We start from the raw sequence: 15,333 nt of genomic DNA on the forward strand, positions 1-15,333 counted from the left end.
CACACACACACACACACACACACACACACACACACACACACACACACACACACGCATAAAATGTACAGGAATGTGCACATGCAGCGCACATGCGTCTCCCCCCGCCTGGTATCACAAGATGACGAAGCGCCTTCAATCAAATCTAAATATACCAGGGTCATTCACAGCACGGTCTCAGCAGCTTTTAAATACAGCGTGCCTCTGTCTCCTTTGCTGCAGTATTTATCATCTGCTGGCCTTCTCTTATAATATCCCAAAGGCTAATGGCAAAAGATGCAAGCGGGGAGGGAATGCCCTGAGCCACCGAGACTCGACCTTAAAACACACTTAACTGAGAAATATTTAATTTTCTTTCACAGAATAACTTTTCTGTGACTGTCCAGCAACATTTATGATAAAGAGAAATAAAGACGCAAATTTTCACTCCTCCCTTCTTATGAAATCCCACCCACACAAGCCCCCGCCACCCCCCACTCACTGCAAACTTCACCGGAGGGGGTCGGCTCAAACACCCGGTGAGCTCTCTGCCATCTCGCGCCTGGGTGTGTCCAAACATCTGACAGGCTGCTGAGCCCACCCTCTCCGACCACCTGACACTTTTGACACTTCACCAAAAATGGGCAGGACCTTTGACAAATCATTAAAACATCCTCACGAAAAAAGGCGGGATGCACGTCTCTACAGTTGAAGTCGCTCGTACCCCCTCCCGCCACCGTTTGTGCGTTTGCCACTGGTGTCCATCTTGTGCGAAGCTGAGATAAATGCCAAGAGACGCTGAGAGACTTAAAAGATGGCCAAAGTGGCATCGTAAACCCAGCTCGTCTCCAAAAGGACCCGAGGCCTATTGATTTTCCCCCCCTCAGGCACGATAAGGGCCAACCTTCTCAGATAAACAAGGCCGCCGTGGCCTCTGAAAGACCCCTCAGCTGTCTGGGCCGGACAATCCCACCCTCCCACCCACACATAAGGAGCAAACACACACACAAACAAGGAGCACTAGCAGAGGAGCACAACGTCAGCAATAAACTGGACAAAGCTGTTTTAGACAAAAACAGTCATATCGACCACCAGAGGTTCAGACCAGCAGCTTTAAAAGTCCAAAGAAGGTCGATTGGAGGAGACTTGTTTATGAAACCCAGCTCTGCCGCTCGTCTTTCCCTCTGTCCTCTGAAATGTGTTTTTATCAAGGGTTACATTAAGATGTTTTTGCTTAAAACAGCCCATAGTGATTTCCTTTAATTACACAAAAGCAGCCCATAAATATTTAAACAGTGGCAGAGTTTATATTGCTGTGATTATGCTTTTTATTTCTCTCAAATTTGATATCTGTTCACAAAACGCACATATGCCAGCCAACTCAAATGCTTATTACCGAGCACTTTATCTTTAAGTTGTTCACATACAGGTGAGCAGAGGAGGAGCCCTACGATTGCCCTGCTCGCCCTATCTGCGCTGCTAAGGGGGGGGAGAGCTCTTTAACCTCACCCGTTGTTTAAATTTAAACTCCATGTGTTGGAGTGCAGAGCCAAAATAATAGAAAATGTGTCACTGTCCAAATACCGCACTGTATTTATATTCTGAGCTGCGACCAAGAGCCACAATGTGTAAGCTACCACCCACTCTTCCATGCGAGAGTAATTTTGAAAATAACTCCATAAATCTCTTTTTCTGCGGGAGCTGAATCGGGTACTTTTGCAGAACAGGTCTGAGGACCCGCAGAAACAACAGCGAGCAGAAAGGAGATTAAAAGACGCGGAGTGCGGTTAAGTCCCGCCCATATGGGAAAGAGTTCTCCATCGAGTTTACGTGATTCCTCATCTCCTCCTACCTGTGACCGGGAAATCATGTTAGTGTGCCGTTCTGAAACATCTATCGTTTCCTAGAACGCACTGAGAGGAGGCAGGAACGAAGGGAGGAGGCCTGATTGAGGGTGCGCAGATGTATCCTCTGTGGCACCGTTTGCACCCATGACATATTACAGAGGCGTGAGACACAGATAACACCTATACGTTTTACACCAAATTAGGTTTAGGTGTGAAAAAGAAAATATTGTATTTCTTTTAGTTCCTTTCTTTAATATCTGGAGGGGAATATTTAAATCATGCACAAAAACTTTGATTTACTGCCAATTACACCAACATTTCAGATGGAAAAAAGACATGTTTCGCGCTCGATATTCAAAAAAAGACGCAAGTGATTTAGAGCGCAACATCTGTAAATCACCCGTAAAACTAACCACAGGAGTATAGCACCTTCCCCCCCTTTAGTAAATCTGGCCCATGGTATGAGGAGGACTCTACAACTAAGTCTTCCTCCTTATCCATTAAGTGCATCTATGAGAAGCTTGTTTCTGCTGCTGAAAAGAAATTCATCAATTCAAGTCATTTTTTTGCCATTCAGAAGCCAAAAGTGTGTTTTTTTTTTAATTAAATACAATTAACATCCTAAGATATAAAGTAATAAGAAAATAACATGAAATGTTGAGTTATTAAGTTGAAATATAAAAGCTCTTCCTGAACGCCGGTAGTCTCATCTGACATCTGCTATCCAACAGTAGGCTGTGACAGTGTAACAGCGGGCAGGCCATGCATCTCTGCCACATGTCACACATAACCAGTCGCTTTAAAAATGAGGTTCAGATTCAAGGACGCTTTTTGCCTGGACTCCTTGCATCCTCTTGTGGGTGGGACTAGACGCGAGGAGAGCAGACGAGGAGGGAAACGGTGAAATGTGAATCATTCAAAAAGCTGCGAGTAGCGTGGCAGCGGTATGCTAACACGCAGCTAACATTAGCCTTCCAGCAGCTAATGAGACAGAGCAGGAGGCTGAAACAGTAAAGTCTAATATTTCAGCCTCGCCAGAGGGTGAGCTTTTTCTGTTTAGGAAAAACAGAAAAACAAAAAGCAAATTGTGTGAATATTTGATGCTTTGCTGATGAGTTGGAGCGTATTTTTTCTTTTTGCAGAACTTTCCTAACATTTTCTTCCATAAACTGATCATCAGCTCACTCCAACAATACACATACAAACAATCAAACAAAAAAAAAAAAAATCAAAGACTCTCTCATCAGTGCTGTCACCACCAAAAGTCAGGCCAGCTATCTGTACCTGTGTGCCCAGTGCTGATGTGGTTCCTCATGTCGGTCTCCTCCATGCACACATAGTCACAGACGCTGCAGCAGAGCGAGAACATCCACTGCTCCTTGTCCACATGGAGCGACATGTGGCTGACAAACTGGGCATTCAGCTCCGTCTGGAAACCACACACATGGCAGCTGGACAGAGAACAGAGAGGAAGAAGGAGGAAGAGGGTGAGAATGAGAGGAGGCCGACGGGCCGCTTCAGTGTTAGATTTTCCCTGCAAGAACTGCCAAATGGTATGTTGTAGCTACATTCCTCTCAACGTGATAAAGACTGCTGAAGATAACATACAATTCAGAAATAGTGCAACTGACCTATTTTAAAAGACATTGGACACATTAAAGTGTCGAGTTACATCTTGGAAATTCATCCAGTTAGATTTTTTTGCAGACATTTACAGAAAGAAGAGATGATTAGCTAAGCTCTGTTTGTTCAACCAAGCTGCTCACAAATCAAAATCCAAGCTGTTTTTACCAGAAGAGAGTAGCTGTTTATTTTTAAATATATATAATAAAAACCCCACAATTGAGTTTATTTGTTTGTTGTCCTCCAAAAAAGCCACACCACTCTTTATGCTAAGCTACAGTGCTTTATGTTTTGCTTCCAAGGAACAAGACCTATTTTAATTTATTTTAAAGTGTTGTTGTGCAATAGCAAAAAAACAAATCAATTAATTAGAAAAAGGGCACCTAACTGAAGGGATGAACCAATTTTAAATACTTGATTCAGGTCCTAACTAGCAGCGTGTCACACAAATAGCTGAATCTACAAAAATGCAAAAAAAGACCATTTTTATACCAACAAGATGATTCCCCAAAAGCTTGATTCTTGATTTGGTGTCCAGTATGTCCTTAATTTTTTTTTTTTACAAAATTGGACAAGGAGGAGAAAAGAAGATAGCAGGGCTAACAAACAAAACAAATCAAATAAAAACTATCAATCATAAATTGATTTATGGACAGCAATTTTAGACATCCTTAAAAGATCCAGAAAAAATAGAAAAAACAAACAAAAACAGCAAAGACCCGACACAGGACCAGACAGATGTATCTGGCCCTTTAGCTGATATCCATCTACTGTTCACTGAAGCTCCATCACAAATGGTCTCAGTGGAAGGTTGGCTGTCAAGAAGTCATTCTTAAGGAAGAGAAAAAGCTGAAGTGTTCCACATTAAACACGAATTGGACTGAAAAATACAACAAGTGAGTGCCTACAGTCATCTGTAAAACACCGTGGACACTGTGTCATGGTTTGGGGCTGGATTTCAGCCAGGGTTGTTGGGGGTCTTGTGAAAAATGACGGAATTATGAGCACAGGAAAGTGTCCAGCATCCTGGATTTAAAAACAAAACAAAAACACACATGCAGTGGAACACCATCAGTCATGGATTGGCCTCCCCAGAGCCCAGAACGCGACATTATTGAAGCAGGGTGGGATCATCTTGACAGAGAAAAGAACAAAAGGCAGCCAACATCCAGAGAAGAGCTTTGATTATCCTTCAAGAAACCTGGAGAACTAATCCTGAAGACTACTTAAAGAAGTCAGAGGAAAACCTGCTAAGAGAGTTCAGGCTGTTTTGAAGAATAAAGGTGGTCACACCAAATGTTGACTTTCTCAAGCTTGTTAGAATTTCAAACTCTGTTTTGTTTTTTATACTGTATTTCCATGTATCGCTAACATATTTCTGCAACACTCATTTCTCAGCTTCCCAGCAAAACATAAGGAAATGTGGGACTTTTGCACAACTGTTCACTGGGTCTTGGTTCATGTGAAAAGCACAGACACAAGAGCACATCTACTTCATCTCCTCATCTGAACCTTTAGCAAGAAGGCGAACGAGCATGTTTCAGATAAAATGAAAACAAACCTTTAACATGTAGCAGTGGCAGAGAGAGGGTGTAATTGTACATCAGAGAAATAAATATATATATATATTTTTTTTTTTTTGAAAAGCCTAAATCCACTATGTGGTACTGGCTGGAGATGTCCTCAGCAGGTGTGGTGGTAACACGTGGTCCTACCTGTAGTAGTACGGGCAGTTCTTGCGCTCGGTGGAGTCAGCTGTAACAGCGCTGACAATCTGCTCAGCATCTGTGTTGACCAGCTTGACAGAGTGGATGGTCAGGTGCTGATTGAGGTTAGCCCTGCACTTGGCTGCATAAGGACACAGGTGACACTTGTACTTCCTCTCTTCTGCAAGGAAAGACACACACACAGACACACACGACCCTGGGTTACTGTAAACATCACCTCAGATGATATTTCATTAAGTTGCGCTCAGCCTCCGAGCTTTTAAAGCAAGCCTAAACCTAATTACTTAACGCTTAACCCTGCCTCACCTTCGCCCGACCCCAACTGTAAACCTGATCCCCAGATTTCTGGGAAAAACATGTAGAAACCACAAGACGTTTTAAAAAAACAAAACAAACAAACAAACAAACAAAAAAAACAAAACAACAGGCACACACGAACATCATCTCCCAATAATTTGCGAGCGCTATGAAATCCACGCAAATACACACTTCTCTTTATCTGAAAACAAATTAACATAACAGCACATCCAGCTCAAACACACACATGCTTACACATAGACACGCGCGCGCGTACACATACGCCATTTGCCCCAAGGACACGAAGCCAGGCAACCTTTATGTCGCCGGGGAAACCAAAAAGACCATCACACTGACATATGCCCCTGCTTCTGCTCTCCGTGGTGTGGCCAAGCTGTTCACAGCCAACACTCTCAGATGGTGAGCGTGCATGTCGTGCAGTGTGTGCACGCTAAATGTGAGAGCATGTCCAATTGTGTGGGGGCATTTTGTACACTAGTCTCCATTTGTGCACTTTGTGTGTGTATAGTTATTCGTTACTAATCCTGAACAGACAAAAACTTTACAAACAGGAGAATCATTTTATTTATTTATTAATTCATTTTTAACCAATAAGGAATGAGGAGAGTGGAGAGTTGTGGAAGACGGCGGCGATGGGGTAGAATGAATCGATGGGGTGCAAAGGCGGGCCGAGTCTGAAAAACACAGGGTAATCAGGACACAAGGGAGTGAGGCAGACTCCCAGAGAGAAAGTGAAAGAGCTAACCAATCGTAGCAGGATCAGAATTACTGGGGTGTGTGTGTGTGTGTGTGTGTGTGTGTGTGTGTGTGTGTGTGTGTGTGTGTGTGTGTGTGTGTGTGTGTGTATACTCCGTGGCATCCTTCTAGCTGGGTAATTAGACGGGCAGTTTTCCCAGTGAGACTAATCATGGTAGTAATCTCTTTAAAGGAAGGGTAATCTAGTCTAGTCAACCTTATTTATTTACTGTGGGCAGCATCAACAACACAGGTGAATACCTAATGCCTGCACATGAACGGAGAAGACGTCACAGCATGCTGGCGGTGACTTACCTGTGTGCAGGGAGAGGTGTCTAGAAAGGGTCTGCTGTCGACCAAACACCTTGCCACAAATGGGACAGGGGAAAAGCTGTTCGTTTAATCTCCACTGGGCGATCCCATTTCCCAGCTCTCCGTCATCCTTTTCCGAGTCTAGAACACACACGTGCACACACACGGAGAAAACCGTTCCCATCATTTGCTGCCAGCTACAGAAACGACTGCAGACTGCTGTAACTCAGCCAAAGTTACTTACGCTCTACATGCACTGCTGTGCTAAGTGAGCTTCTACTAACCACAGTGTTCTCTGGATTATTGGGTAACCTTTGCTTTCCTCGTCTGTTTTAAGCATTTTCTTTTTATTCAATAATCTATTGTCAGGTGGGATATGAGGCTCCAACATTAGCCCGCTACGATGCCCCAATTACTTCCCTCCTCAGACCAGTGACGCAGCTTTATCGAGGCGCACTCATCCGTTCATATTTTCGTTGAGAAATATTTTCACATTTGAAGAAATCTGCTTCTTTGCTTTCTTTGAGGACAGGATCTAATAATTATTGACCTAGCAGCCAGGCCGTTTTTTTTTCACAGGACAGGCAGAAAGTAATAAGAGCAGCCCAGCAGGATAAACAGCAGCAGTAAAAGGACATCTTGCGTGTACACTGTAATTTTCATACTTATTAGTGAATTTAAATACGTAAGGTTTATTTTTGAACTGTGGACAGAACAATGCCAGCCATTTTTTGCCCTCCTGCATCCAGCTGACATAATCTAAGCAGTCCTGAAATTTACCCTGATGACCCAAAACATTATTCTCACTCCACAGTGAAACAAACAATGTTGGATATTTCATAACAGCAGCATGTGTCATGGTCTGAGATATATTAAACCTTTAGGGAAAGGCTGGTTCTGCAGGTCAATTTACTGAATGTAGGAAACATGATCTGGTGTACTAAATTATCCTCATAATTGCATATTTGAAAGTGAATATCCAGGTACAGGAAGCTTTTTGAATGCAGTTTGTAGTAACAACTACATCGGAGCAAAATTCTTGGCCCATATATTCTCTGGGTGCAGCAGCAGCTCCAAAACATGGCCCATGACCCTAAGAGTCATCAGATAAGAGTCAAAGTTTCTCAACTGGGTTAAAAAAAAAAAAAAATCTCTTGACAGCTTAAAGTATAATGTTGACAGGCTTTTAATAAAATTTAATTCAATGCAATTTGATTTATATAGCTCCAAATAACAAAAACAGTTGCCTCAAGGTGCTTTAAAGGGGACACGCTTGAACAAGACTCAGCCGAGTCCAACAATGCGCGCTCCAACTCAAACGTCTTACACTGGCTCCCTGTTAAATCCAGAATTTAATTTAAAATACTTCTCCTCACATATAAAGTCTTGAAAAATCAGGCGCTGTCATATCTTAAAGACTTATCCTAACAGAGCTCTTCGCTCTCAGACCTTCAGCTTGGTTGTAATTCAAAGAGTTTTTGAAAGTAAAATGGGAGGCAGAGCCTTCAGCTATCAGGCCACTTGCCTGTAGAACCAACTCCCAGGGTGGATTTGGGAGACAGACACCCTCTCTACTTGTAGGATTAGGCTTAAAAGTTTCCTTTTTGATAAAGCTTATAGGTCTGGATAGTTATGCTGCAATAAGCTTATGCTCTAACCAGATGTGCAGGATAGCCGTCACAGAGCCTGGTTCTGCTGAAGGTTCCTTCCTGTTAAAAATAAGTTTTTTCTTCCCACTATTGCCAAATGTTCGCTCATGGGGTTTTTTCTCCTTAATACTGTAGGGTCTTTACCTTACAGTGTAAAGCACTTGAGGCAAATGTTAAGAATTGGCACAATATAAATAAACTTGAATTGAATTAAAAGGATTTGCTGCAACCATCTTGGGACCAGATACTACACGACACTTACAGCATGCAAAAGGTGTGTTAAGCAGGGGTGGTCACAGTATTTGGCTCTTAAAAGGGTACATAAACATTTTCTAATCTAATGTAATAATTTCACATAGTTTCACATTCATAAAGGTGCCTGTGTGTGCCTACCCATCACCCACCAGGACAAGAAACGGGGCAAATGAAACAGAATGGTGACATGTTTTGTTAGTTCCTTCTTTACGAATGCATTTTAATTATAATCTGCGTTCACGTTTTTGATGATTGTAAGGTAAAATCTGTTCGACAGCCAAAAGCTTGAAAGGTAAAAAAGGCTTGTTTGAGAAAATATGCCCCATAATCAAAACATTTTCAGGCATATAAATATGAAAAAGTCTTAATTCCCTTCGTCTGAACAGCAGAACGACTGATACACCGCGGGCTAATTTGCTAACCCACGAGAGTGAAACCTGTCTGCCACCATTTGACAGATGCTCATTGTTTAGCCTGCAGGTGGGATGCAGTCTAAATGCATTCTTAATGTCAACAGCAAGCACAAGTCCTTTGCTCTGAAGCCTGCAGCACAAGCACACCACTGTAACTCTCCTCGCTGTATTTCACCTCTTTCATTTGGGAGAGGATGGAAGGAAAGACATAAAAAGAATAACACTGAGAATTTTCACTTGCTTTGACAGACGCTGAAGAATAGAAGTTACAGCTTTGAACTAACCCCCACCATATGAATAGAGTAAGGAGTAATTCACAAACGCAAAAGCATGTAGCACTTTTTTTTTTTACCCCATTGTGGTGTACAACTACCATGAATGAAGGCAGAAATTTTATTTACAAATGTCTATGCTGTTCAGGGAACAGGCTACACAGGTAGCCTTGGCCAAAACCTTTCTATGTGCAAGACATTAAAAGGTGAAAAAGGCATCTTTAAAAATTCTTTAGTCTCTTTTTTTTTAAATGACGATAAAGAAAAGGAAAAAATGCTGCTCATTCCTCCCACTAGCTCAGAGTTAGATTCTTTGCAGATGGAAATCAGTGCACTTCAGTCCACTGTTGATATTTAACAACTGCTCGCTATCACTTTTTTATTTTTTTAAAGGCTGTCCTAAAACATACCGTCTAGCCAGCCGATGAGCTACTCGTGTGGGTTTGAATACCACAATGAGGGAAAAAAAGCAAAGATTGTTTTGTGGCATTTTGGGGGCATGTTTAGTGGCAACTGGTAAAGAACAGATGTTGGTGTGAAAGGACATTTCACTGCTGCTGCAGTGACTCACACAGCTTCACGCATTTAAAAATCGCCTCTCTAGCCTCCATATGCAAACTACTGAATTTATCTAGCATATCTTTGTTCATGTTCTGTCATCTGCGTCACACCGTCTCCTCGCAGAGTTTCGGAACTGTCAAAGCAAGATCACGCACAGTCAGCTCGACTTTTCTGCAGAGAAATAAGTGTCGGCTAGGAATCCAGACAATAGATGCATCCAGACAACAGATACAGAATTCTATCAAAACAATTACTTTTCTTATAAAACTTGATTCAAGCCAAAAACAAAAATTCTCCTACCTTGAACCACTCGTGAAATAACGATTTGACAGTATTTCTAAGGAAGTGTTCAAGATTCAAGGAGTTGACTACAGATTGAGTTTCTTGATTCATCCAGATCGTTTTTAAACTGGAGGTCAAACTGTCTGAATGAACATTTAAATTGATTAACATGCAGAAATGTCAAATATCCTCTGGTAGGAAAGTTCTGGATTGCTGATCAGACAATGTGAAAACATCCGAAAATGTCGCTTTGGGTTTGGGACTGCAAGTAAAAAATAGATTAAAAGAACAGTCTGGAACTCGTTTGGACCTTTAAAAAAAAAAACTAATTTGAAACAGAATTAAAGGCAAGGTGTCACATGTTGAAACAACATGAAACCCATTGTGAATTTAATTACCTTTAATCAATTTTAAAAAAAGAAGAAAAAAAGGGGGAGAACATGTGTAATCATACTTGTTTCCCGTTCACCGCTCTGCTGCAGAGAAGGATGAACGAGGCTGGAATACGATGGTAAATGCATGCAGGCCGGTGTCAAGCAACACCTACCATTAGTGACGTTAATAACGAGTGACTTTGTGTTTCTTCACACGCATAAACACAGTAAAAGTCCTCAAGGTGACATCCTGCATTAGCTGGAATCTACCTGCATCTATCGGTTTTTAAACTCATTCGCAGTTTGTGACCTATTGTACAAATCCTAATCTTTATTATGTCTTAAAGCTAAAGTATACCCCATGAAAGCATTAACTTGTCCTGACTCACACAAGTGAGACTCGGGGATGGTTTTGGTCACACAGAGTGATGAGAATCCAGACAGCAGAGGCTCAAGGCCATGACCCGGCATACACACTGATGATTAAGCCAATTAGGGTGTAGGGGCCTTCAAGTGGTTAATGGTTTAATTAGTGCTATTAGAGCAGAAGAGAGGGACGCAAACAAGAAATGAAGGATTGTGTTAAACCCCAGACTGGAGGGAGGAGACAGCAAACTCCTCAAGTCACACTGGTATCACACTAACTCCTACTCATTTATTCTCTCTTTCTTGCTTAAAGGGAAATGCTCACACTTTTCAGCTTCATCTCTGCATGATAGCTGCTCCATTAGCTGCTTCATAATGGAGAGCATTTTTGTGCTACAGACGCTCTGCTGAAGCCGTTATGTCGCCTGTTATGCAGTTCACAGTCTGGTTTTAAGTTCTTTTATGGATTTTTTTTGTTTGTTTTTTCCAGGGGGTGGACGGACAAATTAAAGTGTAGTTTGTAGATGACAACAATAGTGCAGCCATTTAAAAAAAAAAAAAATACTGGAACAATTTCATTTTGATTTTTGGTGTAATTTTGAATCCGGTCATTTGTCCGTCATGATTTTCAACTTGATTATTTCAAGTGTGCTTTAGCGTAGTCCTTAATTTTTGAACACTATATATTAAGCCGGAGGATCTATACTGATTAAAAATGATCAAGTGAAATTTCAACTGGTTTGGATAAACTGCACACACGCACACCTGAAATTAAAAATGCAGGTTTTCATAGAAAAATCGTTAACTTACACTGACATCAAATAAGATATCAACTAGCTGTTTAAAGGCTCAGTCACCTCCTTACAAGTCTGGATAATGACTTTGGATTGCAAGGCGACTGCATGGGTCGCCTGGTGAGAGGCAACCTGTATCAAACAGCTGTGGTCAACTTGAACTGGATGCAATAACTCAGATTGGAGGTTTGCAAGTAACTTCCTTTTAATTTCTAAACGCAGACAGATTGCGAACATGTTGCAATTAATCTGAATCAGACTGCACGCTCAGGTGCAACTCATCTTCTTCCAACAGAGGGAATCGACTCAGCTGGTTATATTCCTATATAAAGTAAGGTTGCAGAGTGCAGGTATCATTTTGCAGTTAAGTCGCCGTCTTGTAGCAAGTACATCACTGTCTATGGAGGAATTTCTGTTTCAAACCTATGATGTGTAAGCGGTTAACCTGAGTTTGTGTATGTACATGCAACAGTTTTGTGATTTTTATTTTTTGTGTGTCTATTACAGTTAAAGGCTGTATTACAGTTTGCAATTGGATATAAGAGCTGGTTTGACCTCATTCAATTTTAACCTGAGAGCTGCCTCGGTTTTATTTGCAGTTTTGATGCAACAAAGTTGCTCTGAAGATGACAACCACTGTTTCCCAATAGTGTGACCGGACCATAGTATGTCTAAATCGAATGTTAAAGGAAACTTTGAAGTTGGGATCTACAAACAGAATAAGTCCATCTTCAAAAAAACAAACAAACAAACAAACAAAAAAAACCAACCTAATTTTGGAATTTTAGCTGTTGATTGGATCAGATTAAACACTCAGACAAATTAAAAAATAAATAAAATAAAATAAATTAAAATTTAAGACCAAGTCATGTTAATAACAAACAAAAGAATTAAAGACATTTGTTCATACTGGTAAGCTGTCATTTTCTGCTCATTGGTTTTTACATATTTTTATAGGGAAAAACCCCAAAAGAACCAAAATTTGAGGAATTTTATGAAAAGACTAAATTAAAACAGAAAACTTTACATCTCTGGTATTTAGTGAAACTCTCTGACTGTGGGCAAACTAAAGACTTAAAAAACAAAACAAAACCACACTGATCACCTTTTATAAGTTGCGGCACATCTTTTCTTTTTGTCTTCTCATGGCCACAGCAGCTGAATGGCAGCATTTTCCAGGAAAATACTGTCTTCCCCTATACACTTCTATTTATAACTTACATTATAAAAGTTATTTAACAAAGTGGAGTCCAGTGGAATGTATAATCATTATATTACACAGGAGTGCTAAACAAAGACTCGAGGTATGCCTTTGACAGCTGACGCAGGATCAAAACCGCACAGTGACATCTGCGCTATAAAGGAAAGGTGGCACAAAGTGGCAGGGAAAAGATGGCAGTTCATCGACCAATGAACTGAAAATATGTTTAAAGGTCTGCCTCCCTACAGCTGCGGTGGGCAAACTTACCGATCGAAGGCAATGGAGACGCAATAAAACGCGGACACAATGAATGAGGGAGGAAAGAGAAATGGTGCAACTGTAAAAGAAAGAAAAAAGACAGAGAGAGAGAGAGAAAAGGCAGCAGAGGCTGAATGTGAAGCTTAAACACACAAGGGAAAGGGGGAGGTGGGCTGGGCGAATTAACTTTCAGGACACTCTTGACACCCAGAAGCCAATCAGATTTTCATTAACTGGCAGAGGGACAGGCAAAGCTGGCACAAGCTAATTAACCTCTGGATCTCTTACTGCCAAAGGAACAAGGAGGGAAGTTCTGAGATGCCAGGAAAGAGGGGAAGAGAGGGGATGCCCTGAGCAGAGCCTTCAGGTTGGGGAAATGTGCGAGAGTTCAGAAGGGCCTGAAGCAGCTCTATATATGAAAAGGTGAGAGGAGTGGTTTAACCACAGTGTGTGTGTGTGTGTGTGAGAGTGTGTGTGTGTGTGCTGTATTCACACGAAGAGTATTAATCTGTGGACATACTGTATATTGTAAGAAAGCAGGTAATGAGCAACTCCACATTATCAATTATTTCCCGAAGCTGTAGCGAGAACAACATGAAGACTTGGAACCTTTAAAGACCATGAATGATGCAGCGATACCGAGTCCTGGCAGTTAATTAAGTCTCATATTTTGTCGAGCTGCGGAGGACTTTTTTTAGTCCAGTTTCTCTTGTAACAAAACACAAAGACACCCGATCAATTCACTGATTTTTTTTTTTTTTTTTAGCTGAGGCCACAATGATTTTCATTCTCGATCAATAAGCAAATTACTTTTCTTTATGTGATCAATTATTTAAATTCCATATAAATTATCATTTTTAAATTTGTCTTTAGGTCTAATTGAAAACACTAGAACTCGAATCCCGCATCTTTAACTTTTATCTACATGTCCGTGTTTCCCCGTGATGATGTTGGCCCACAGTGTGTGTCGGTAACGTGTCTCACCGTTGAATGGTACCCTGGTAGAGGAGCTGGCCTCTGCGGGCGAAGTGCTCTTGGAGCGCGAGTTAAAGGGTGATTGTCTGAAGCACTCGTCCAGAAATGGACTGAAATGGAGAGACATGAAATAAATCACACAGCCTACTTACACGGCCATCAAACCAACCCAATATTCAAGCCATGTAATTACTGATCAGACATTGAACAAAAACACGTGTATTTACAGTCTGTTTACAGACTTACCTGTTTATCCCCACCATGTTACTGTCTTTGTGGTTGTTGGCTTTGCTGACTTTTTCTGGAGAGAAAAACAATAAACCATACGTTTAGATATCTTTTCTGTCAAACCACTGTGCTCAAATTTGAGGGACCGGTGACAAGCTGTCCATTTAGGCTCAGTGTTAGTCGGCAAGTTTCCTAAAACGCCCCGTGGGTCGTAAGTCGCTGTCTGACAGTGACACAGAGATGAAACATGTGCAGAGATTTATCCAACATCCCAGACAATCTTAGTTTGACACATGAGCTGCTATTCAGAGGAATCACACAGATCAAGCCATCGGATGAATAATTAAACAGCGCTGTCCTAACTTTCCTTCTTGATCGGTTGTGACACAATCAGGACAACGGCAAGTGAACTTATGGCCAGACTGCCAAGTTAAGCTATGCTCACGTAAAGTGCAGGTTTGCCACAGCCAGTAGGGAGGCCACTGGCCATCTGGATTAGTGGGAGTTTCTCCAGCGGGTCTGCTGACCTTTGCGCCACGAGCTCGCCCAACAACACCAATTTGCAAGCATTTAAAAAAATTAAAAATAACAATGTGCACGGCTGCCCAGATATGCATTAGCCTACCCAGATGACACATGTGTTGGTGTACGGTCATGCTCTTGTATGATAATGTAGGGGGGGGGGGAACAAAAACTGTCAACATTTTAGTATCTAAATCAACACCACTACTCTTGCACCTATGGACTCAAACCACAGCACAAGAGCTGAATCACCTTCAATAACATGAAGGTTGAAAACGATGGGAATGTTTAATATTCGACTGTATTACACTGTATGCACACATTCCACACCAAAGTCTTCCTCCGGTGTTCAACTCAATTGAGATTTGCTGCATGGAAAGTTCACAGAATGTGACTCACAACACCTCCATATGTAACCAACCATTCAGTGACCACCTCTTGCCCAATGGATGCAGGCACCGTCACGCTGTACGAACCTGCTAATGCCTCATCAGTGCAACAATGAGACCACAGAATAAGTTATGCATTTACACATGAGTCTGAGGGGACAAGTAAACCCAGAAAGCCCCCCACAGTGTAACAGCTCACTGTTGGAGGTTAATGGTTCAGCTTTATCCTCTAATGTTTTACCCATCTGTAAATAGG

General features: G+C 41.5%; 1 protein-coding gene across 3 annotated transcripts in view; it reads right to left on the reverse strand.

Moving 5' to 3' along the window:
• znf827 (zinc finger protein 827) overlaps positions 1–15,333 on the reverse strand; it is a 73,237-nt gene that overhangs the window by 6,430 nt on the left and 51,474 nt on the right. For all 3 annotated transcript variants that reach the window (XM_013909284.1, XM_005726949.1, XM_005726948.2), the window contains exons 7-11: positions 14,185–14,239; positions 13,948–14,048; positions 6,542–6,679; positions 5,162–5,333; positions 3,108–3,274 (exon numbers count right to left, since the gene is read on the reverse strand). In XM_013909284.1, coding sequence (XP_013764738.1) covers positions 3,108–3,274; positions 5,162–5,333; positions 6,542–6,679; positions 13,948–14,048; positions 14,185–14,239 — 633 coding nt within the window. The remainder of the gene's footprint in view (positions 1–3,107; positions 3,275–5,161; positions 5,334–6,541; positions 6,680–13,947; positions 14,049–14,184; positions 14,240–15,333) is intronic.

Source organism: Pundamilia nyererei, unplaced genomic scaffold (assembly GCF_000239375.1).
Source record: "Pundamilia nyererei isolate P.nyererei 1_Seehausen unplaced genomic scaffold, PunNye1.0 scaffold00022, whole genome shotgun sequence".
NCBI classification, from domain to species: Eukaryota; Metazoa; Chordata; class Actinopteri; order Cichliformes; family Cichlidae; genus Pundamilia; species Pundamilia nyererei.